This window comes from Zootoca vivipara, chromosome 9 (assembly GCF_965207765.1).
Source record: "Zootoca vivipara chromosome 9, rZooViv2.hap1.1, whole genome shotgun sequence".
NCBI lineage: Eukaryota > Metazoa > Chordata > Lepidosauria > Squamata > Lacertidae > Zootoca > Zootoca vivipara.
The window spans coordinates 66,720,927-66,746,345 of record NC_142592.1 but is presented as its reverse complement, the minus strand read 5'-3'; the positions used below and the strand labels follow the sequence as shown (position 1 = coordinate 66,746,345).

Below are 25,419 nucleotides of genomic sequence, written 5' to 3'. Positions count from 1 at the left end.
AGACTTCAAACATACCTAGCTCGGTTCCGGATGGTTTCCAGACAATCTTATATTTGTTGGCTGCAGGGACAGCATTCCAGGACAGAGAGATGGAGGTGCTCGAGGAAGAGGTTGCCTTGAAATGAGTCACGTAGCCCAGAGGAGCTGCCAAGAAAAAGGGTCTGTTAACAGGGTCCAGTGCCGGATTTACATATAAGCTAAACAAGCTATAGCTTAGGGCCCCACTCTCTTGGGGCCCCAAAAAAAAATTTAAGGAAAAAAACTGGATGTACATTTCCAAAATATAAGATAAAAAGCAAATACAGTAAAATAAAACCTACATACAGCAACAGTGTTTTGTGTTGTGTAGGCTCCTAGGATGTAAGTCATGGGCCCCGCCTGCTAGCCTGCTCCCTAAAATATCACTGGTTTGCTCCTTTCTATATATAGGGTGCCTACATTCTGCATGGGCTGGTTGCACGGCAACATGGGCAAATGGCTTGAGATACCTATTAGGTCCAAAAATTACCATATAGCATATATTCAACACCAAAAACAGTGACCATTTGTTGTCGACAAAGGACAGCTTGATATATAAAGGGCCCCATTACCTTGAGTAGCTTAGGGTCTCATCAAAGCTGAATCTGACCCTGGCAGGGTTTATCATTTTAGCGGGTGAAACTCAAAATTTTGCAAACTTCTTCAGCAAGAGGTCTTAAAAATATGCCTTTGGGTGTGAGGAATTCAAATCTGTTATTATTTTGGGGCTGGACAACGTTTACCTTCTGAAAATGCCAGGCAATGCTTAATATTAATAATAATGACTGTTCGCCATATAAAAGGGGTGAGCATTTTGTGTGGTCACGCACAACCCCCTGGGATCCCCAGGACAGCACTCAGCAGTTCAGAGGCTGGCACCACCTTCCCGGGCTGGATACCTGTGGTCTCCGCCCACACAGCCAGCCGTCCAATCCAGCTGGGGGAGGTGTTGCGGGGGGGGATGGGATTGGCCAGGTAGGAGGAGGTAACTATACATGAGAAGCAGCCGCAGCTCCAGAACTTTATAGAATCATAGAATTGTAGAGTTGGAAGAGACCACAAGGGCCATCCAGTCCAACCCCCTGCCGAGCAGGAAACACCATCAAAGCATTCCTGACATATGCCTGTCAAGCCTCTGCTTAAAGACCTCCAAGGAAGGAGACTCCACCACACTTCTTGGTAGCAAATTCCACTGTCGAACAGCTCTTACTGTCAGGAAGTTCTTCCTAATGTTTAGGTGGAATCTTCTTTCTTGTAGTTTGAATCCATTGCTCCGTATCCGCTTCTCTGGAGCAGCAGAAAACAATCTTTCTCCCTCCTCTATATGACATCCTTTTATATATTTGAACATGGCTATCATATCATCCCTTAATCTTCTCTTCTCCAGGCTAAACATACCCAGCTCCCTAAGCCGTTCCTCATAAGGCATCGTTTCCAGGCCTTTGACCCTTTTGGTTGCCCTCCTTTGGACACATTCCAGCTTGTCAGTATCCTTCTTGAACTGTGGTGCCCACCCTCCACTCCCCAAATTAATGCTTACATTACAGGTTAACTTTTTTCTTCCACAGGCAAGCACGCACGCAAGCGCTACTATGACAAGGCCGCTATTGAAGGGCCGGAAAGGAATTTCCCTGCATTGGCAGGTTTCGCCTTTCTTGTAGCAATTCGTCACAACTTTGGCGGGTGCAGGCCTTGGGCGGAATCCTTTAGTTATTTACCAGAATGGGGGGAGGGCGCGTGGGGTAGGTGACCCCCCGCCCCCATCGCGGCGGAGATACCAGGGTTCCCGTAAAGGGGTCTAGGGGGAGGCATTGACCATATGCCCAGAGGTTGTCATTGCCCTCCCCCTCCAGTGGCGGCGAAAAAGGGGGTGGGCTATCTGCTTGAACATATGTTCTCCAGAGCTAGCCCAACCCCCACATATGCTGGATAACCCTGAAATTACCCAGATCACCGGTTGGGGACTGGGAAGGATAAACGCTCAATGCCTGAGCCAAGGTCTCCCTACATCTGAATCTTAATAAAGTTGTGGCCATTTTTAATCTCATAGAACGTTGTCTGGTGTCGTTATTCCACTCGTGGGCTGCCTGGGGTTTGGGGGGTCTCCGCCTGACCGCGCAATAATAATAAACTGCAAGTATCTGGCAAAGTATTTGCCGGAAGAAATATCAACAATCTCAGATATGCAGATGACACAACCTTGATGGCAGAAAGTGAGGCGGAATTAAAGAACCTTTTAATGAGGGTGAAAGAGGAGAGCGCAAAATATGGTCTGAAGCTCAACATCAAAAAAACCAAGATCATGGCCACTGGTCCCATCACCTCCTGGCAAATAGAAGGGGAAGAAATGGAGGCAGTGAGAGATTTTACTTTCTTGGGCTCCTTGATCACTGCAGATGGTGACAGCAGTCATGAAATTAAAAGACGCCTGCTTCTTGGGAGAAAAGCAATGACAAACCTAGACAGCATCTTAAAAAGCAGAGACATCACCTTGCCTACAAAGGTCCGTATAGTTAAAGCTATGGTTTTCCCAGTAGTGATGTATGGAAGTGAGAGCTGGACCATAAAGAAGGCTGATCGCTGAAGAATTGATGCTTTTGAATTATGGTGCTGGAGGAGACTCTTGAGAGTCCCATGGACTGCTAGAAGATCAAACCTATCCATTCTTAAGGAAATCAGCCCTGAGTGCTCCCTGGAAGGACAGATCGTGAAGCTGAGGCTCCAATACTTTGGCCACCTCATGAGAAGAGAAGAATCCTTGGAAAAGACCCTGATGTTGGGAAAGATTGAGGGCACTAGGAGAAGGGGACGACAGAGGACGAGATGGTTGGACAGTGTTCTCGAAGCTACGAACATGAGTTTGACCAAACTGCGGGAGGCAGTGCAAGACAGGAGTGCCTGGCGTGCTCTGGTCCATGGGGTCACGAAGAGTCGGACACGACTAAACGACTAAACAACAACAACATCTGGCAATCATTTTAAATGATTGCAATTTTACACCCATTTTATATTCCAAGCAAAACTAAATTATATTAATTGAAGCAAAATATCTTTGGAATTCCCAAGCCATGTTACAATTTTTTAGCATCCCACATTTTTTGGGAATTTGAAAGATGCAAAATGCAACATGCCCTTGTGTATTAAACATTGGCCAGTGGAGGAAGTTTTCTTAAGAGGAACTCATGACCTGAATGGAAGGGGGGGCATGAGCAGCAAAATCTCAAGCTCTCAAGAATTCGGTTTGGAACAATATTTTAAAAATTCCTTCAGTAGCACCTTAAAGACCAACTAAGTTTTTATTTTGGTATGAGCATTCGTGTGCATGCACACTTCTTCAGATACACTTGAAACAGAAGAGTCAGATCCTTATATATATATACAGAGGGTGGGGGGGGGTGGGAATGGGTGATGGGCTGATAGGAATGGTAAACCTGTTGATGGCTGTTAACAACTGCTGATGACTGCAATTGGTCCTGCGGGGGCGGAAGCAAGGGCTGAGGCGCTAAAGAAAGCTTGATCATGCATAATGAGATAAGAATCCAATGTCTTTGTTCATCCCAGGTGGAACAATATCGTCTGCATGGTGGAGGGGAGGTCCAGTTCTTTTTTTTTGTCTGCGACGCAAATGTACTTACAGGTCTTCGCAGTAATGGTGATCCCCGGACCCTCTACCGAACCAAAAAGGACATACAGCGAAATCACATATTCCGTGTTATGAGCCAAATTTTGCAGGCGGTAAGCTGTATTGGAGCTGTTCAGAGCAAGCTGCCGGGGTCGGTCTCTTCCGAAGAACTCTTGGAACGCACAGAAATAGGTAAAAGACAGAGAGCAGAATCTTCAGTGTGTGTGTTTTACGTAGTTTTTATTTATTTATAAAAGTTATTTCCATGCCACCAGCCCTCGGGGCGATGTGCAGCGTTGAAATGTAAAACACCATTAAAAATACAGATAATCATGTAGGTGGCTGACTCACAAAAAAACGGAAATTAAAACAGCTACATAGACTTGTCAGCATTTTCAAAAGTCGTCACGAGATGCCTGCAAGTCAAAAGCAAGGGTGTCACAGCGTGGGAAGGATTAAACTAAATGATTTTAATTCAGGCCAGTTGGAATAGCTGAATAGCTCAGCCGCTACAGCTTGAGACTCTTAATCTCATGCCTGTGAGTTTGAGCTCCACCTTCATTGCAGGGGGTTGGACTAGATGACCCTCGGGGGTCCCTTCCAACTCTACAATTCTATCATTCTAGGAAATAGCAGTCCTCTTCCAGATGATATCAGTGATATCAGGCTGGGATATGATGGCTCAGGAGGTCCTTAAGCTATCTTGGACCCAAGATGTGCAGGGCTTCGATGTCAAAACAAGAGCCTTCAGTCTGTCCCCTGCCAATGTTTTAGCAGAGGTTCCACATGCTGTCAGCCATCGGCCCCTATCAGCAGCCTAACCAGTGCTGGATTTACGTATAAGCTAAACAAGCTATAGCTTAGGGCCCCACTCTCTACATAAACCTACATAACCTACACAAAACAACAGTGTTTTGTGTTGTGTAGGCTCCTATGATGTAAGCCACGGTCCCCATCTGCTAGCCTGCTCCCTAAAATGTCACTAGTTTGCTCATTTCTATATACAGGGTGCCCACATTCTGCTGTTTATAATTATTAGTAGTTTGCATCATATATTTACACCTATTATTATTTCATGTTATAGCAAGTTTCTAGAGACTAGATTATGAGTCTTTGTAAATTGTGTTTCTAAAGGAACTTTTGTTATTGTCAAATGCCAATGTGTTTGCATTATTAAGTTTGTTATGAATAAGAAATCATGTTAAGTTAGAGCTTAATAATTATTTCACTATTAATATACAGTGGTACCTCGGTTTACAAACACAATTGGTTCCGGAAGTCTGTACTTAACCTGAAGCGTACTTAACCTGAAGCGAACTTTCCCACTGAAAGTAATGGAAAGTGGATTAATCCATTCCAGACGGTACGTGGAGTACTTAAACTGAAGCGTACTTAACCCAAGGTATGAGTGTAATTGGTTCCGGAAGTCTGTGCTTAACCTGAAGCGTACTTAACCTGAAGTGAACTTCCCCATTGAAAGTAATGGAAAGTGGATTAATCCGTTCCAGACAGGTCCGCGGAGTACTTAAACTGAAAATACTCAAACCGAGGCGTACTTAAACCGAGGTATGACTGTACTTCTTCTTAATTGTATTTCACTATTAATATACTTCTTAATTGTATTTCAGTTCAACAATTACTTTGATAAAATACATACAGTATTTTGTTATGTGCAAATGGCTTTAGATACCTATTAGGTCCATAAATTACCATATAGCATATATTCCACACAAAAAAACAGTGACAGTTTGTGGTTGACAAAGGACAGCTGGACATATAAAGGGTCCCATGACCTTCAGGAGCTTAGGGCCTCATCAAACCTAAATCCGGCCCTGAGCCTAGCAGTGGTAGGCAACCTAAGGTCCATGGGCCAGATGCGGCCCAATCGCCTTCTCAGTCCGGCCTGCAGACGGTCCGGGAATCAGCATGTTTTTTCATGAGTAGAATGTGTCCTTTTATTTAAAATGTATCTCTGGGTTATTTGTGGGGCATAGGAATTCATTCATTATTTTTTTCAAAATATAGTCTGGCCCACCACATGGTCTGAGGCACGGTGGACCGGCCCACGGCTGAAAAAGGTTGCTGACCCCTGGAACCACAGCATTCTGCACCAGCCGTCTCCTCCAGACCAGGTCCAAGGGCTGCCCCACATACAGTGACCCACAGATCAGGACGCTTTGCTGTGATGGTTCTCTTACCTGGAGTTGGGCCCCACATCACCCGGTACCCAGTTGCCCCGGGCACCGAGTTCCAGGAAACCAGCACGGAACTGATGGTGACCTCGGTTGCTTTCAAAATCTCCACGGCGCTGGACGACACTGCGATGAACATTGAATAGGCAAGAGAAAGTGGAAAGGTCAGGATGGCGTTCCAACATGTTTGAGGAGATGCTCATCCTGGGGGTACGGATGCAGGACGTCCCGCTGCTTCTCCCAAACTGGGTCTATTATTTTGCAAATGAATGCTCACAAAGGAAGGTGGGCACTAGGAAAGCACCCAGCTGGACCACCTCCTTCTCCTCTTCCCTAGAAACAGGCCTGCACAGCCAAAGCTACCGGCCTCATTTTTTTCTTGCAGGCATTGGTTGCAAGAGAGGCTTATCCCTCATGCAGGCAATACTTGCATAATGCAGGCTTCTTCCTCCTCTCTCCATCAGTTGTTGGGGAGGAAGTGCCAAGCATAGGGCGCCAGTTGTTGGCAAGCGCCAAGCATAGGGTTGGCAGTGGCCCTTGAACTCTGGTTCCCAGGTGCCAAACAGCCAGCTGTGACTCTCGGGCACCTGTAAATCGTATGGAAGGGAGTCTTACAGCTGGGCAGAACAAGCCACCTTTCATTCATGTGCTGTCAAAATGACGTCATTTTGTCGGTAGGACATTGCCGGAACAACTCTTGGGTTGGGACAACTGGCTGGAATGTTTTAAAATGTTTTAAACAGTTCTAATTTTGGTTCCTCTGTTTTGTTTTTGTGGGGTTGATGTTGGATAAATGTTTAGTTGGGGTTGGCAGTTATTTTAATTTGGGCATAATTGCAAACTGTTTATTATTGTTATTATTATTATTGGTTTCTGTTGATTTATTGGTTGGTTTGTTGCTTGTATGGGATATTTTGTGTTTTTTTTAATGTTTGGTGCTTTGTTGTGTGTGTGTATATTTTGTAAGCCACCCAGTGTGGCTGGGGAAACACAGCAATTCTCTACGTGCAGCTCAAGCGAAGCCCCACATTGAGTGCATTGCAGTTATCCGATCTCGAAGTTGCTAACACCATCGCTATGGCGGCCAGCATTTCTTGCAGGATTACATGAATTCTCCTCCACGGCGGTGAGCAGCGGCGTAACTAGCCGCCTGGCTGCCCAGGGCGGCAAACCTGAAGGCACCCTGCTGGGGGGCGGGGTATCCATCACGCGCATGCGCCGCAGGCCATGGCGCACGACGCACGCGGCGCGGCGCACAACGCATGTGCTTGTGCTCTGGATGCGTTCCTGGATCCTATCATCTCCTGCAGGTCCTGGGCGAGAAGCATTGGGGCTTCTCCTCGATGGCAGCGGCCGTCGGAGGTGGTCAGCCCTGTCCAGCCTGCTGCCCCCCCCCCCCGCCCAGCCTGCCGCCCGGGGCAGCACGCCCCCCGCCCCCATTACTATGCCACTGGCGGTGAGACTTACAGGTTGTTGCCTTCGCAGTGACTATCGGTCCTTCAATGGCGCCAAAGACCGGATTCACCGTGACGACGTATTCATTGCCTGGTTGCAGTCCTTGGATCCTGTAGTAGCTGTAAGTGTCCCCCAAGTTCACGTTGTGAATGCTGCCTTCTGCAAACATGTGAGAAATAGCATTGCGGGTGGGTGGGGAATAAAGATTCAGTGTTTCTCTTTGCAAGGCACCAGAGAGATTGGGCTTGAGCATCCTTCCTTACATGTGACCAGAGGTGGGCGTGACCTTACCTGTCCAGGTAACAAAAGGACGAGTCACGCACCCCTCTCTCTATTTCACTTCCTTCTTCGTTTGACCAGCTTTTAGCTAGGGCTGCTGTGCTAGCTCTCAGCTAGCAGAAGCACCGGGATTATTCCACCATATGGGGGTAGATCCACATGTACATATTTGTAACTAAGTCTGCCTTCAGGAATCCAACTGTGAACTGATGTGAGTAAACTTCGTTTATTGACTTTAAATAAGATTGTCATGTCTTTATTATTTTAAGAGGGATTCAAGGGAACTTACCAGGAATGTACAATTCAATCTGAGAGAGACTGAATTGTATAATAATGAGAGGCTCACACGAGCCTGCAACCAGCTATCTGCTGTGCATGTACGAAAGGGAAATGTAACTCTGCTACATAAAGAAACTTGCTAGCGCAAGTTAGGAAGGATATTAATAAACAATATATCCTCTCCTGCCACCCTGAACATTCCTACAAACTTTTTGCCAACCTTGAGAAAAGAAAAGAAAAGAGAAAAGAAAAGAAAAGAAAAGGATCATTGTCTGTAGGACTATTAAACTGTCCAAAACTTTTTCATGTTGGTGACACACTTTTTAGGTATGCATCATTTCGTGACACGGTCATTCAGTTTTACTTAATTGTTACAAACCACATAAAAGAAAATATACAGGAGGACTACAAGCATTCAAAAATATGGTAAAAGGTTAAGAAATGGCTCCTCAATTTCATGTCTGGATTAAAAGTGGGTCTTGAGTCTGAAAAGGTTGAAAATCACTGATATAAAATAAATAAAATAATACACAGGGGGTGGTTGATTTCCCCCTCCCTGTGGCTTCTAATTATTATTATTTTAAAGATAACTGATCACGAACACAGATCACTCACATGTCTAGTCTGCTAATATAGCAGGAATACAGTACATCACTCTCTGTATATTATTTTCCGCCATGAAATAACAAAATTGGCTGCATTTTGTTCCAGCACTAGGTGGCAACATTCACTCATTTTACTGATCCAAGCAAATGAGCTCTTTCTTCGCTTTTCCTTCCTGTTCAGAGAGCTTCCTTTATTTCTTTTCCTTTCCAATCCTCACCTCCTAGCCTGGTTTTGTTTTGTTTTTTTAAATCTCTTTTCCGCTGAGAAACTTCTTGTTCGAACCAGAATACACCTGGCGTCTCTTGGGGCGCTGAGGTTAAACAAATCGCGCGCATGAATTGGAAGATAGCTGCCCTATTGCTCCAATTGACAATGACCCGAGCTTGCTCATTCGTACGTTTCCGAATCTCCATAGTAACAAGCCTTGTTGAGAGCTATCTGTGCATTCAGAGAGAGAAAGGGGAGAAAGCAGGTTTCTGCAGCTCTCCGGAGGCTGCGCCACTTGAGACTCCAGGTGCTCTCACACATAACAAACTCAACACCTCCGGAAAATAAATTTATTATGGTCTCAGGCTTTCACAGGGTACAGTCTGCTGCATTAGAGGCACAGTGTGTTAGATTCTGAATTGCAAGTATATACATACACACGGGACCCAGGTGGCGCTGTGAGTTAAACCACTGAGCCTAGGGCTTGCTGATCAGAAGGTCAGCGGTTCGAATCCCTGTGATGGGGTGAGCTCCCGTTGCTCGGTCCCAGCTCCTGCCAACCTAGCAGTTCGAAAGCACGTCAAAATGCAAGTAGATAAATAGGAACCGCTACAGCGGGAAGGTAAACGGCGTTTCCATGTGCTGCTCTGGTTTGCCAGAAGCGGCTTTGTCATGCTGGCCACATGACCTGGAAGCTATACGCCAGCTCCCTCGGCCAGTAAAACGACATGAGCGCGCAACCCCAGAGTCGGTCACGACTGGACCTAATGGTTACATACACAAGGTTTGGGGGCTGTGAGCGCGTGGAATTGTAAACAGGGGAGATCAGGCGGAAACGAAATGCAGAAAATTGCAGACAGTGATAAGTAGCGAACTAACCCTGGTGATTCACAAAACAGACCTGCTGGTGTTGGTTAACCAGTTAACACACATAAAAGGTAAAGGTAAAGGGACCCCTGACTGTTAAGTCCAGTCGCGGACGACTCTGGGGTTGTGACACTCATCTCGCTTTACTGGCCGAGGGAGCCGACGTTTGTCCACAGACAGTTTTTCCGGGTCATGTGGCCAGCATGACTAAGCCGCTTCTGGTGAACCAGAGCAGCGCACGAAAATGCCGCTTACTTTCCCGCCAGAGAGGTACCTATTTACTTGCACTTTGATGTGCTTTCGAACTGCTAGGTTGGCAGGAGCTGGGACCGAACAACGGGAGCTCACCCCGTCGCGGGGATTCGAACCGCCAACCTTCTGATCAGCAAGCCCAAGAGGCTCTGTGGTTTTAGACCACAGCAAATCTGCCTCGCTTCGATCCACATGTGGCAATACTGAACCTCAGGTGCACTGCGGTTTGATCCTGCACACTGTTTGGGTGCCTCCCCCACCCCACCCCTCTCAACCAGGGTCTGTGGTGTGTGGCCCTTTGGAAAACTGAGACAAGCGCAGACTGTCATAGCTTTAATAAATATGGCTTATCCACCTATTTAAACCTTCGGTCTGCATGGAGGGAGTCTGGATCTTACAGCAGGGTCATTTCGAGAGGGGCTTGCCCTGCAGCAATGGAGTCCACGGCATCTTTTCCAGCCAACCTTCCCAAGATGGATCCCATTCTTTCTTCCTCCTCCTTCTTTGCAGCTCCGCTTGCTCAAAAACTCTTTTCCTGTCACCTCAAACACCCCCCATCACCTTGGCAACATCTGTCTCCCCATTCCAAAGGATTCATCTCAGATGGCCCCCATCAACCCCTTTTGTCATGTTAACAGATTTGCCCTTCTGCAGGACAACCAGGCTGGTTTGTGGGAGCCAGACTAGGAATCTCTTGTCTGGCACAGCTCTACAGCTTGTACTGTACTTTTGAACATATCCCGATTAATCCAAATCCTACCATTCTAGGGTTTAGAACATGGGTAGGCAGACTAAGGCCCGGGGGCAGAAGCGGAAGGGGAAAGGTTTAAATTAAGACGGAGGGGGGACTCAAACAAGTCGTGCAACACTAAATTGGGTCCTCCCTTAAAGAGGGCACGTGTTGCGGTGAGACCTGGCAACCAAACCCTTGTGTTGTGGGTGGGTACGAAGAATTGATGCTTTTGAATTGTGGTGCTGGAGGAGACTCTAGAGAGTCCCATGGACTGCAAGAAGATCAAACCTATCCATTCTTAAGGAAATCAGCCCTGAGTGCTCATTGGAAGGACAGATCCTGAAGCTGAGGCTCCAATACTTTGGCTACCTCATGAGAAGAGAAGAATCCTTGGAAAAGACCCTGATGTTGGGAAAGATTGAGGGCACTAGGAGAAGGGGACATCAGAGGACAAGATGGTTGGACAGTGTTCTCGAAGCTACGAACATGAGTTTGACCAAACTGCGGGAGGCAGTGCAAGACAGGAGTGCCTGCCGTGCTCTGGTCCATGGGGTCACAAAGAGTCGGACACGACTAAACGACTAAACAACAACGATTGGTCAGCCACAACACCCTATTGATAGGTCCCTTGATGCTGGGTTCATTCTGAGCAATGGGGACGCTAGCCAAAATGGATCAAGGGACCTATATATGCCAATGCATGTGACCCTGAGCTTTCTCTCTTGGTCAGTGCATCGGAACACCCACCACCTCTCCCTATATTTAGGGCTTGCACGCATGACCTTGGTATGCCATCGTGTGTCGCCTGTCGTTGGGACAGGGGCACGGCAGGAATTTCCCCCACTTGGCTGACTGGCTGGTGCCATTTGGGTTTCGCCTGCCGTGTAGCAAATCGTCACAACTTGTAAGGTTGAGGATAGGCTCTGGTTCAGGTGATAGGGATGGGGGAACGCTCTCGCCATCCCTATGCGAAGGGGTATTCTGTTAAAGGAATCCAGGGACTCAATGGTTTGGTCAACCCCTGAGAGGGGGTTGTGCCCGTGCCTGAGTCCAGGGGGACATCTGGGTGGTGGACATAGCATGTCCCCGGCTTTCTGCCATTCCAGGTGTTCACCCTAGGCTCACCTATGATGGAGCTCTGGGTCAGCGCTACCTGCCACGGTGCAGGGAACTAGTCGAACCAGAGCCTATGTAACTACTCACTTGCTGTAATCAATAAAGTTATGACCTAAATTCTGCCAAAAACCAAACCAAAATTTGGAGTCTTGTCTGAATTTATTTAAGGAGGAGGTTTAAAGGTCTTCACATGCAAAAATGGAAGCTCAGGAGCACATTCGGGTTCCGGGGCAAAGTTGGAAAACCAGAACTCCTCCTTCCGGGTTTGCAGCATTTGGGTTCCGAGTTGTTTGGGAACTAAGCTGTTCGAAAACCGAGGTACCACTGTATTGAAAAGTCACGTTCTTCAGTGAGTGCTTGGTCCCTTCCCTGCAAAGAACTAAAGTAAGGATGCTCTCTACCTGAAGACTCCCACGTCAGCCTGTATCCGGAGGCACCTCTGACTTGCATCCATCTGGCCTGGATTGTATTGGTTGTTGCATTCTCAAGCACAAAGTTTCCCACGGACAGCAGCTTTACTGCAGGAGACAAACATTCACAGTACATTTCCCAGCACAATTCAAAGTGTTGGTGCTGACCATAGCTGCCAAGTTATCCCTTTTTTAAAGGGATTTTCCCTTATGCTGAACAGGCTTCCTTGCGAGAAAAGGGAAAACTTGGCAGCTATGGTACTGACCTTGAAAGCCCTAAACGTGGCCCAGTATACCTGAAGGAGCGTCTCCACCCCCATCGTTCTGTTCGGGTTTTGCTAAATTGGTAGCATGAGAAACCATCAGATTACTTCTTCACACAACTAACTCTGGGACAAGCAATTAACACTGGGCAGAAAGCCAAGGTCTGCCTCAGCCGCAGCAACTGCTCTCTCATTGGTTGAAGATTAGCACTGAGTCCTGTTATCAGAGAAAGCTAGCACAGTACGTGGTGTGGTAAGTGTAGGAGGAGAAGTGCTGTAACAGTTGGTTGTGTGTGAGAGAGAGAGAGACAGAGAGGAAAGGATTTATTTTACTTTGTTTTTGAGTTCTAAAGCTGTACATAGAAACTCTGGATTTCTTTTATTTAATAAATCCTGTAAATAGTTATTCTGCGTCCAGACGTCTAGTCATTACTACCACCAGAAGCTTCTGGATTGCGCAACACTCTGCTACGTTCAGGCTGAAGTCACACCTGACACTTTAATATTCTAAGATGTTCAGCCCGGACACTGAGGTCCAGCTCTGTGAGAAGTGAGGCTACAGGGAACCAGGCAGAGGGCCTTCTCGGTGGTGGCGCCCGCCCTGTGGAACACCCTTCCATCAGATGTCAAGGAAATAAACAACTATCTGGCTTTTAGAAGACATCTGAAGGCAACCCTGTTTAGGGAGGTTTTTAATGTTTGATGTTTTATTGTGTTTTTAACATTCTGTTGGGAGCTGCCCAAAGTGGCTGGGGAAACCCAGCCAGATGGGTGGGGTATAAATTAGTATATTATTACTGGTTAAGAACCGGATGCTAAAACCTTAGTACACCATCCCCTAATGTCAACTGTTGCAGAAACAGATGTGGCAGAGCGGTGCCGCTATTTTAGCTTTCCACAGAACCCCCAGCTTGAACGTTATGGGGAATATAAATGCCACGTAGCTCCAGAAAACCAGTGTGGCGTAGTGATCAGAGGGCCAAACTAGGGCCTGGGAGAGACCAGGGTTCAAATCCCCACTTGGCCATGAAGCTCACTGGGTGGCCTTGGAAAAATCTCCACCTAACCTACCTCACAGGGTTGTCATGTCAATTAAAGGAGGAAGAGGGGAGAATAATGTACTCTACCTTGAGATCTTTGGAGGAAAAATGGAATATACAGTACATGAAACATACAAATAAAATCCACCCTCTGCAGGAAGTTGCCTTATACCCAACCACCACCACCCAGCACATCTAGTGCAGTATGTCTGCACTGACTGGCAGCAGCTACTCAGAATTTCAGGCAGGGGTTTCCTCCAGCTCTACCTGGAAATGCCAGGACTTGAACCTGGCACCTTCTGCATGCAAAACCAATGCTCTACCTGCTGAGCTAAGGATACCACACCCCTGGCAAGTGCCACAGGGATGCCACTTCTGGGCAAATGGACCTAGAAATTGCTAGCCCCCTACATGGGGGTCCTGTTCCCGAAACGGATCTGAAAAACAACAAAGAAACGTTTGGAAGGACTTACAAGTTCTGCCAGTTGTTGACACCGCCTGGCTAGGCCCTTCTGGGTAGACGGCATAAATGCTGACAGTATAGTTTGTGTCCTCCTGCAAGTTATCGAGGACATGCGAGGAGACATCCCGGGCCAGAATCTTTTCCGAGGTCGACCCAGGCCTGTTTGCTGAGCAGGAGGTAGAAAGGAAAGCAAATCGAGTCAAGTCCACTCAGGAGCTGGAATGAATTTTTTGGGGAGAAGGCAGCAAAAAGGAAAGAAATGGCTGCTTATTGTTTGGGAATCTGGTAGGAGCTAAGGGAGCCAGGCACATGACAATGCTGGAAGCAGAGGCTTAAGGGAAAGAGGTATCTTATGGTTTAGTTAGGAAACAAAAGGGAAATGTCCCAAACGACTTGCTTCAACTCCTTGATCATTTGGAATGTCCTTTCCTCAATCTTTTCCAGCTCGACATCATCCTCCCTGTCTCAAATGTGTCCTACACAACTGCAACGTGTAAATACTCTGTACATGCTCAGGGGCACCCTTTTTTTAAACTTCCTGGTACTGTTAATGAATTAACTTAGACGCAGAACATGAAACAACACTTTACATGGGGAAAGTCTAATATTATGAGATGGGAAAGAATAGATTTGATTATAATTAAGAGTGTTATCTCAACAGGTACCAGGCTGGAGGACAAAATACACATGAAAATATTGGCAAGGGATCCAGAAGGGCCCCCAAGCTGCGTTACGGCTCCTTCAGAGGAGACAACCTCCCATCAATGCACCCCTTTGGTGAAGCTAAACAGGATTATTAGGTCCGGCCTCTTTCTGGAGGGGGTACCTATCCGGTCCCTACCTACCTACAAACCCTCTTCACGCTGCTTTGACTTTTATTCTGGAAACGGGCAGGATACATAAAGTATGATTTTATCTATCGCATTCCCTGGTGTAGCTGTAAAATCCTCCCACCCCACCCCCCAACATCGCTGCACGTTTTTATACGAAATCCAAAGGTTAATTTGCAAAGGTTTTGACCAGACATATTAACAAGTCTTCCCCTTGACTTTTCAAAGGTTGCAATACCATCCGAATTACAAATAGCAGACTCGGCGGACCCCACAGGAAAATCCACACCTCCTATTTGAAGAGTTTTTTTGGTCCTGATTTTGGGAATATATCCCACTGCTTTTCTTGGTGAACCTTTGCTGTATTGGGGGAAGGGCGTGGCCTGCTTTTTCGGTCTGAGTTTTACTTGTTTTGGGGGGGGGGTGCAGGAGTTTTGCACATGTTTGGCGAGGGGTGTTCTGAGCACTGCCAAGTTCTTCTTCGGTGGGATGGGGGCTTTGCAGGGCTGAGCATCTGGTCTAGACAAATCTTGGATCCCAAACTGAATTGGGCTGCTCAGAGCCAATGCAGGTTTTGTCCAGAGTGAGTTGAGGCGATCACCCTCCCCCCAGAAAAAAGCAAAAAAAACCCCCACCAAACCCTACCAAGCCCGGAGGAGGAGGAGGAGGAGGAGGAGGAGGAGGAGGAGGAGGAGACTGCGTAGGGCAGAGAGCCTTGGTGAGCAGTGTGGTTCCCCTGGGCACCACGTTGAGGACCCAAAGTACCATACTGTAGACCCTGGGCTTACAGTGGTACCTTGAAACAAAATAAAAATATTCCTTCCAGTAGCACCTTAGAGACCAACTAAGTTTGTCATTGGTCTGAGCTTTTGTGTGCATGCACACTTCTTCCGATACACGGAAACAGAAGTCACCAGACCCTTATATATAGTGGGAGGGTGGGGAGGGGTATTACTCAGAAGGGTGGTGGGAATGGGTGATTGGGCTGATAGGTGTGGTAAACCTGTTGACGACTGTTAACGACTGCAATTGGTCTTACAGGAAAAAGCAAGGGGTGAGTTGGCTAGAAATAGCTTTATCGTGTATAATGAGATAAGAATCCAATGTCTCTATTCAGACCAGGTCTCTCCATGGTTTTAAGTTTGGTAATAAGTTGGTTTTTGGGCGTCTCTGTTGCTGTTTCAGTTTCAGTTTTCGAACACGCCTCAGAAGTCGAACAGCTTCTGCTGCGTGAATCTGTTGTTTTTCACAATTTTCTCTATTAAATTCGCAGGCCACCCTTTATGCCTCGGTTTTGGAATGTTTCAGAAGTTGAACGGTCTTCCAGAAGGGATTACATTCGAAAACCGAGGCACCGCTGTTTTCCTTTTCCCTGAATTCCTTTTCTCACAGACAAACACACAAATCTCACAGGGACTTCGTTGACTTACTTGGCAGGTAGACCTTGTAGCCTTCCAGTTTTCCCAACGGAGGGGTCCAAGCCACTTTCAGGCTGAACAGTCCTTCTTCTACGACCCGGAAATGGGTCACTGTAGGTATGGATGCTTCAAAACAAAAGGACATGGGCCGAAGAATGAATCCACGGTGCAACAAACGGACCTCCTGAGCAAGCAATGTATATGCCTTGCAGGTATATAAATCACACGACACGTTTAAAGGGGCATTAAGGGTTTTTTGTTTCTGTTTTTTTCTTCTATTGCGCATTTTGTGTCTTTATTTTGTATTTTTATGCTGTGAACTGCCCTGAGGTCTTCGGAGGAAGGGCAGTATACAAATTTAATAAACAAACAAAAACAAGCAAGTCCTTATTCACAAAGATCAGTCCAGAGGGCAGAGATCAGGTCAGTTCCCATCACAATTTTCAAAGGTGCTTTTCCTCAGCCGTGCCTCTTTCTGATTAAGGACACCTAGTAAGTCTCTACGGTGCCCTAGTTTGGATTACAACTCCAATTCCCTATCCCCAACTAATAATAATAATAATAATAATAAAGTGATAAAACATCAAACATTAAAAACTTCCCTAAACAGGACTGCCTTCAGATGCCTTCCAAAAGTCAGATAGTTGTTTATGTCCTTGACATCTGATGGGAGGGCGTTCCACAGGGCAGGCGCCACTACCAAGAAGGCCCTCTGCCTGGTTCCATGTAACCTTGCTTCTCACAGGGAGGGAACCACCAGAAGGCCCTCGGAGCTGGACCTCAGTGTCCGGGCTGAACGATGGAGGTGGAGTCGCTCCTTCAGGTCTACTGGGTCAAGGCCGTTTAGGGCTTTCAAGGTCAGCACCAACACTTTGAAATGTGCTTGGAAACGTACTGGGAGCCAATGTAGGTCTTTCAAGACTGGTGTTATGTGGTCCCGGCGGCCGCTCCCAGTCACCAGTCTGGCTGCCGCATTGTGGATTAAGTGTAGTTTCCGGGTCACCTTCAAAGGTAGCCCCACGTAGAGTGTGGGGCAAATGGGAGCTGGCTTCCCAAGCACACCAGATTGGTGAGGACTGCTTTAAAGTTCCCATGGATGGCAACTCAACCTCTTCTTATCCTGTCATAGTATTACTGGCCTGTCGACCCTATTAGCATCTGCAGACATGGCACCCATGCATGTGTGGAAACAAGCCCAACGCTTTCAGAAGAGAATTCTGTTTTCTAGCTGTCTCCCTCGCCTGCCTTGTCAACACAGGGGAGTGGGAAGAACCCTATTGTTGTGCTCCCAAAATACAAACTCACTTGTTCTCCCTTTGACAGTCGCTGGCTCCCCCAGAACATCAGAGTAGACAGCCATGACAGTGAATAAATATTTGGTGTTGGGTTTCAGATCCGTCACCAGCGCTGAGCTCTTGTTGGCATCCAAAACAACCTGTCATATACAATACCCAAATAAATAAGAGGAAGGATGGAAGAGCATATATATCTCCTGTGGTTCCTGGCATTGCAGGGCGTTGAACTACCAGGAGGTAGGCTTTGGGGTCCCTTCCGACTCTACAATTCTATTGAGCTGCATGTTTAGCCTGGAAAAGAGGAGACTGAGAGGAGATAGGATAGCCATCTATAAATATCGGAAGTGTTGTCATCTGGAAGCTTGTTTCCTGCTGCTCCAGAGGGTAGGACTCGAAGCAATGGATTCAAGTTACAAGAAAGGAGATTCTGGGAAATGATATATAATGAATTGAAAAGGATGTTTAAAATAACTTTTGTAAAAAACAACAACAAGCTTTTCTTTTGGAAATCATAGGGACAGAACTACCTAAACTAGGGGTCAGCAAACTTTTTCAGCAGGGGGCTGGTCCACTATCCCTCAGACCTTGTGGGGGGGGCTGGACTATATTTTTTTGGGGGGGGACAAATTCCTATGCCCCACAAATAACCCAGAGATGCACTTTAAATAAAAGCACACATTCTACTCATGTGAAAACACCAGGCAGGCCCCACAAATAACCCAGAGATGCGTTTTAAATAAAAGCACACATTCTACTCATGTAAAAACACGCTGATTCCCGGACCGCCTGCAGGCTGGATTGAGAAGGTGATTGGGCTGCATCCGGCCCCCGGGCCTTAGGTTGCCTATCCATGACCTAAACTATATAGAAACTTATTCATGTATGCCCCAAGACCTCCGAACCGCCCTGAGACCTCTGGGTATGGGGTGGTATGTAAATTTAATAAATACTAATACTTCCTTGCCCCCCCCAAAATGGAAAGAAGCAGAAGACCCAGCAAAGGAAGAAAGGATACAGAAACTTATGGAATATGCAGAAATGGTGAAACTTACCGGAAGAATAAGAAATCAAGACAACAAACTTTTTATCAAAGAATGGAAATGGTTTATTAAATGCTTGCAGATAAATTGTAAACAGAAAAGAACATTGGCAGGATTATTGTAATAACCTGCAGTTTTATAAGAGAATGTATTGAAAGTAGATGAATAAATGAGCAAATTAAGTTAATTTGGATATGCAGAAGATATTAAAAATAAATTTAAGGAGGCAAAGAAAGAAGGGGAGGGAGTCACGTTTTGAAATGTTAAAATGCTTGTAAAATTAGTGAAATGTATAAATCTGAAAAGCATGAATAAAATTTAAAAAGTAGAAGAAAGGAAATTCTGACTAAACATTAGGAATAACTTTTTGGTGGTAAGAGCAGTTTGACAGTGGAATGGCATCCCGGAGAAGGTGGTGGAAGGTTAGATCGACATCCGTCAGGGTTCTTTAGCTGTGTTGCAGAGGGTTGGACTAGATGACCCATGGTGTCCCTTCCATCTCTACCTTTCTATGATTCTAAGCATCAATACTTGGAAGCTGAGCTGAAGTTCCAGCACTTTAGAGATCTGATCCATACTGGTGTGATTGTGAAACAAACATTTCCCCAACTGCACATGCATCTCCTGCCTTTCAGCTCACCTTGCCCCAATGCCACATGACCCCAGAAGGAACACAGCATGTCCCTCACAGCAGAGGCACTACCCCTCACCTAACACCCATGAACCCCCAAGTTCATGTGTGTATCAGTATTCTGGTGCTTATCATTGAGCAAAACTCAACCTTCCCACACAGTGACCTCAGAGTGACCCACGCAAGACGGCCTGGCCAAAACTCTCCAAGATGTGTTGCCCGGAGGCCAAACACTTTAAAAATCCCTGATCTCTAAATAATCCACCAGAGAGTTGTAAGTATGGGGTTTTGGGGGGCTGTGATTGCCACACTGTAACAGTTGATGATGATGATGAAGAAGAGTTTGGATTTGATATCCTGCTTTATCACTACCCTAAGTGGCACCGTGGGTTAAACCACAGAGCCTAGGGCTTGCCGATCAGAAGGTTGGCGGTTCGAATCCCCGCAATGGGGTGAGCTCCCGTTGCTCAGTCCCTGCTCCTGCCAACCTAGCAGTTCGAAAGCACGTCAAAGTGCAAGTAGATAAATAGGTACCCCTCTGGCGGGAAGGTAAACGGTGTTTCCGTGCGCTGCTCTGCTTTGCCAGAAGCGGCTTAGTCATGCTGGCCACATGACCTGGAAGCTGTACACCAGCTCCCTCGGCCTATAGAGCGAGATGAGCGCCGCAACCCCAGAGTCGTCCGCGACTGGACCTAATGGTCAGGGGTCCCTTTACCTTTAAGGAGTCTCAAAGCAGCAAACAATCTCCTTTCCCTTCCTCCCCCACAACAAACACTCTGTGAGGTGAGTGAGGCTGAGAGACTTCGGAGAAGTGTGACTAGCCCAAGGTCACCCAGCAGCTGCAAATGGAGGAGCGGGGAAGCGAACCCAGTTCACCAGATTACAAGTCCCCTGCTCTTAACCACTACACCCCACTGATGAGCCTTGGAGTCCCTTCCAACTGTACACATCTATGGTTCTACCTGCTGCTGATCCTCTGGAGAGACCTGTCCGCCAGCTGAGAGTGAGTCCAGGATGATACGGTAGCTGGTCACTTTCCCGGTTGCGGGTGTCCAATTAAGTCTCAGAGAGCTGTGGCTCTCCTCGCTGACTGTGAGGTCCCGCGGCCCAACAATCTTCTCAACTGCAAGGAGAAGGAAAAGGAACATGGTTGGCAGGTAGGGAATTGGAGGAAGCAACGATGAGGTACTCTGGCTACACAAAAATTCGGGCTGGCCCTCAGGATGTCAGGAGCCAAGCTGGAACTGGGAACGTTCAGCTTCTGTGTAGTTTCCTCAGAACTGCAGCCGAGCACCTTCCCTACTGTGAAATGTCCTCAGGTAACAGACCGGCCACTGAGCCTTTCTGGAACTCAAAAAGTTCATTGTCAGACTGACCAAGTAAGAGCTTGGAACATTCTGAAGTAGACAGTTGTTCTTGCCGCCCGTCTGTCCCAAGAGACAATGGAGTGTGCCTCCGGGGGTGAGGTCAAACCAAGTGAGGTTAACAGCACTGAATGACCACCCTGGGGTGCAAGCTTGGGCAATGTGTCTAGAGGTCCTGGGCAGCCCAGGTGACAAGACCCCCCTCTCAGCCTCGATGATGTGGTTCAAAGGAAAGCAGAGCAATACATTTAACCTTGCAGGAGTTGCCAGAAGGGGGCATACATACAAGGCACAATCCAACCATCGTAAGGACTCCACTCCGGATTTGTGTAGGGTTTGCTCCTGAGCCTTTTCTATTCCCAAAGATGTGCCACAAGGCAGCAGAGGTTTCCTTCTCCTAGATAGGCTACCTTCCCAGGTTGATGAGGCCCATCACTTCCCCCTCTAGCATGTGCAGAAACCGCCTTCTTGTCTGTTGGGCCGACTATTGGCCTCCTCCACTCAATCCACCAGAGCCTGTCTTTGCATGCAGGAGAAGTCCCTCGACTGAGGGTTTGAGACCCATCGGCTACCCTCACCTGGTTTAGACAGCCAGTCAAAGCCTTTTCCCAGGATTTTGGCCACTGTTGCATGTTGACACCTTCTAGGAGCCACAGTTGAGAGCTGAGTGCAGGGCATAGCTGCCAAGTACCCCGTTTTACCCGGGAAACCCCCCGTTTTTACTTACCTTTTCCCGGTGGTCCCCCGTATCACTTCGTCTCCTGTTTTTCTCCGTTATTTTCTCCTGCCGGTGGCCATTTTTTTTCTTTCTGATTTGCCCTTCTATGGGCACCAAAAATGGCCACCACCGGCTTCAAAATTTCGACCGCTAGCGTCGAAATTCGCATCTACGCATGTCCGGAAGTGCATAGACGCGACTTCCTGTGTTGGCCATTTTTGGTGCCCATAGATGGGCAGAGCGACACCGGAAGTTGCGTCGACGCACTTCCTGACATGCGTAGAAGCGAATTTCGACGCCGGCGGCGGCCATTTTTGGTGCCCACAGAAGGGCAAAACGACACCGGAAGTTATGTCAACGCAACTTCCGGTGTCACGCGGCTGCTGGTCCCGGATTCTGCAGTCCGGGACTTGGAAGGTAAGGTGCAGGGTGGGGACCAGAGGTGAACAAACTACCCCAGAAGGAGCATGACGTGTCCCCCACCGGAGGTACTATCCCTCCCCTAACACCCCATACATCCCCATAACCTTCCAAGTCTTCCTCATGCCCAGTTCCATCTGGCTTTCCTTCCACTGGGCTCAACTCGTCAGTGCTGGGACGGTTTCAATAAAGGAAAGGGGGGTCCTTGGACCTACCATTGGCCGTTTGCTTGGCAGGTTGTGGGGGCTCCGAAGCCGTGAAGCAAAGCCTCCGGGACACCTTTCGCGAGAGGCTGCCGAGTTGGCTGAAGTCTTTGGCGTAGAGCATGTGCTCCTCGATGGGATCGGATGCTATTTTCCTCAGCTCGTTCCTATCTGCATTTCTAATTCCTAACCAGAGGGAGGAAGGAAGCAATGCAGGAGGGCAAAGAACTTCTGGAAACACAGTGCATCCTTAAACTTGCTCGAACAGGAGGCAAATGATGGCGACCAGCTTGGAGGGCGTTGCAAGAAGTTTGGGCAAATTCAGGGAGGATGAAACTGTCAGGAGCTAACTAGTCACGATGACTATGTTCTGCCTCTGCAGCTGGAGATTACAGTGGTACCTCGGTTTAAGTACACAATTGGCTCCGGAAGTCTGTACTTAACCCGAAGCGTACTTAACCTGAAGCGAACTTTCCCATTGAAAGTAATGGAACGTGGATTAATCCGTTCCAGACGGGTCCGCAGAGTACTCAACCTGAAGCGTACTTAACCTGAAGCGAACTTTCCCATTGAAAGTAATGGAAAGTGGATTAATCCGTTCCAGACGGGTCCGCAGAGTACTCAACCTGAAGCGTACTTAACCTGAAGCGAACTTTCCCATTGAAAGTAATGGAAAGTGGATTAATCCGTTCCAGACGGGTCCGTGGAGTACTTAACCCGAAGCGTACTTAACCTGAAGCGAACTTTCCCATTGAAAGTAATGGAACGTGGATTAATCCGTTCCAGACGGGTCCGCAGAGTACTCAACCTGAAGCGTACTTAACCTGAAGCGAACTTTCCCATTGAAAGTAATGGAAAGTGGATTAATCCGTTCCAGACGGGTCCACGGAGTACTCAACCTGAAGCGTACTTAACCTGAAGCGAACTTTTCCATTGAAAGTAATGGAAAGTGGATTAATCCGTTCCAGACGGGTCCGCAGAGTACTTAAAGTACTCAAACTGAGGCGTACTTAAACCGAGGTATGACTGTATAATGCTGGGAACTACAGGGTGGGGAGAGGACTCTTGTGCTCAGATCCTGCTCACTGGCTTCCCGCAGGCATCTGACTGGCTCCTGTGAGAACAGGATGCTGGACCAGATGGGCCACGGGCCTGATCCAGTTGGCTCATCTTAAGGTCTCAGTTGGCTCCCACAGTGTTCCAAGTGATTTAAAGAATAGGGCATTGGTGGTCCTCTGAATGTTCTTGGGCAACAAGTCCCATCACACCCAACCAATACGGCTAAAGCTCAGGGGTGATGGGAGCAACATCTCAAGAGGCCCATCTTTCCCATTGCTGGGATAAAGTAAATGAGCCAGGCCACATCTGCCCGTGAAAGCAGACTCTGGGCTATCATGAGAAGAAGGGAAGAAGGTTCAGCTTCTGCCCAGGGATGTCCTCAAATGAAACCCATCTCTTAACGCTTCCCTCCCAGCCTTCAGTAAGATGTAGCTACAGTGGTAAACTAGGATATGGGAGACCAGGGTTCAAATCCCCACTCAGCCATGAAGCTGGCTGGGTGACCTTGGGCCAGTCCCGCTGCCTCTCAGCTGAACCTTCCTCACAGGGTTGTTGTGAGGATAAATTGGGGAGGGGGAGAAAACCATTCTGCCGGGACCACGTAACACCGGTCCTGAGAGATCTACACTGGCTCCCAGTACGTTTCCGAGCACAATTCAAAGTGTTGGTACTGACCTTTAAAGCCCTAAATGGCCTCGGTCCTATATACCTGAAGGAGCGTCTCCACCCCACCATTCAGCCCGGACACTGAGATCCAGCACCGAGGGCCTTCTGGCAATTCCCTCATTGCGAGAAGTGAGGTTACAGGGAACCAGACAGAGGGCCTTTTCGGTAGTGGCTCCCGCCCTGTGGAACGCCCTCCCAGCAGATGTCAAGGCAATAACTAACTATTTTACTTTTAGAAGACAACTGAAGGCGGCCCTGTTTAGGGAAGTTTTAAATGTTTGATGCTGTACTGTTTTTAATATTCGGTTGGAAGCCGCCCAGAGTGGCTGGGGAAACCCAGCCAGATGGGCGGGGTATAAATAATAAATTATTAATATTATTATTATTATTACTACTACTACTATTATTATTTATGCCACCTTGAAAACCTTGGAGGAAAAGGTGGGATAGAAATAAAAAAATAAACTATAAAGAAAAATAAATAAAGATGGCCCGGCCCTATCCCCAAAAGCAGGCATAGGCAAACTCGGCCCTCCAGATGTTTTGAGACTACAACTCCTATCATCCCTAGCTAACATGACCAGTGGTCGGGGATGATGGGAGTTGTAGTCTCAAAACATCTGGAGGGCCGAGTTTGCCTATGCCTGCCCAAAAGTTAACAACAATTTATAACCCATGTTTCAACCTAAATGTTATGCTGCTGCTGTTTTCTTGTTTGTTTTTAAGTAAGTTAGTGGTTGTTCTGAATCTATTTTAGTAGGTGGCAGCGACTATTTGTTTGTTTCTTTTCACACTGACATCCCACCTTTTTTTCCCTCCCAGGAGCTCAAGGTGGCCCCCTCCCACATCGTTCTTTCCCCTCCCACAACAACCCTGGAAGGTAGGTTAGGCAGAGAGGCCGTGTGACTAGCGTAAGGGCACCCGGTGAGCTTCATGGCTGAGGGCAGGGTTTGAACCCTGGCCTCTCCCCCACCCAAGGTCCAATGCTGTGACCATTTACGCCACACCAGCTGCTGAGCACTGATGTGACGGACCCCATGGTTTTCATTTCCAGCTGTACATACCCACAGCAAACACTGTTACCCCCCTGTTCTTAAGGGTCGCTGCTGGCTCGTCGACGGAATCAGAAGATTTCCCATCTGTGATTAAAACGACCGCCTGTGACGACAAACAAAAATAGAAATATATAGCAATAACGTGGAAAAGGGAAGGCAAACAGATTTCTCCCTGTGCTAGAGTCCCCGAGAATCAGCCCATTGAACCGGTTCAGGTCCTCATTGGGTTGTTTTTAAGCTCTTTTCCTTCCTTTTGGTTCTTAAAGAACGTCTGTTTACTTCGGTAAACTTTGGGGTCCTTGCAAGCCTGTTCTTCCTTTCCTCTTGTGTGTAGGTGCTGCTCTTGCGGCTATGTGAAGGCTCACCCACAAGCTGATAATGGGTTTAATATTGGTAATATTGGTACATATACCATATTACCATATTGGCCTCACTCCCCACCCCCCACCCCCCGTGAAAAGCTAAAGTGCGGCTTAAATTTGCGGCCTGAAACAGAAATCACATACCTACAAAAAGAGGATTGGTTAATGAAATTAACAGAGTTTATAGAATTGGCAAAATTAACTGCGGTAACAAGATAAACACACCAGAAATTAAGGGCCCAATGGTTATGGTTCGAAGAATATATGAACAAACACTGCTCTAAAGACAACATGCTGATATGTTTAGACTAAGTTTGTAAGGTGACTTGATGTTATACCATAACAGAACTATAAAAGAAGTCACTACAGGGATAAATTATATGCAATGTAAATAAGAACTTAAATGACTCAAAGATGATGAGTGCTGGTGGAAGGGAGTCAAATGGGTGTGGTACTTCATCCTTTTTTCTATCTTACCTTTCCCTTTACTCTCTTTGGTTTCTGGGGTTAAGTGCGTGTACTTTACTGTTTGTTTGTTTGTTTGTTTGTGGGGGAA

General features: G+C 47.2%; 1 protein-coding gene across 1 annotated transcript in view; it reads right to left on the bottom strand.

The window, feature by feature from the left end:
- LOC118091532 (uncharacterized) overlaps nucleotides 1-25,419 on the bottom strand; it is a 183,929-nt gene that overhangs the window by 133,084 nt on the left and 25,426 nt on the right. Inside the window, exons 5-15 of the mRNA XM_088651913.1 lie at nucleotides 24,511-24,604; nucleotides 21,734-21,907; nucleotides 19,979-20,139; nucleotides 17,356-17,485; nucleotides 16,063-16,176; nucleotides 13,813-13,968; nucleotides 12,028-12,144; nucleotides 7,300-7,446; nucleotides 5,839-5,958; nucleotides 3,654-3,812; nucleotides 16-144 (exon numbers count right to left, since the gene is read on the bottom strand). Coding sequence (XP_088508039.1) covers nucleotides 16-144; nucleotides 3,654-3,812; nucleotides 5,839-5,958; nucleotides 7,300-7,446; nucleotides 12,028-12,144; nucleotides 13,813-13,968; nucleotides 16,063-16,176; nucleotides 17,356-17,485; nucleotides 19,979-20,139; nucleotides 21,734-21,907; nucleotides 24,511-24,604 — 1,501 coding nt within the window. The remainder of the gene's footprint in view (nucleotides 1-15; nucleotides 145-3,653; nucleotides 3,813-5,838; nucleotides 5,959-7,299; nucleotides 7,447-12,027; nucleotides 12,145-13,812; nucleotides 13,969-16,062; nucleotides 16,177-17,355; nucleotides 17,486-19,978; nucleotides 20,140-21,733; nucleotides 21,908-24,510; nucleotides 24,605-25,419) is intronic.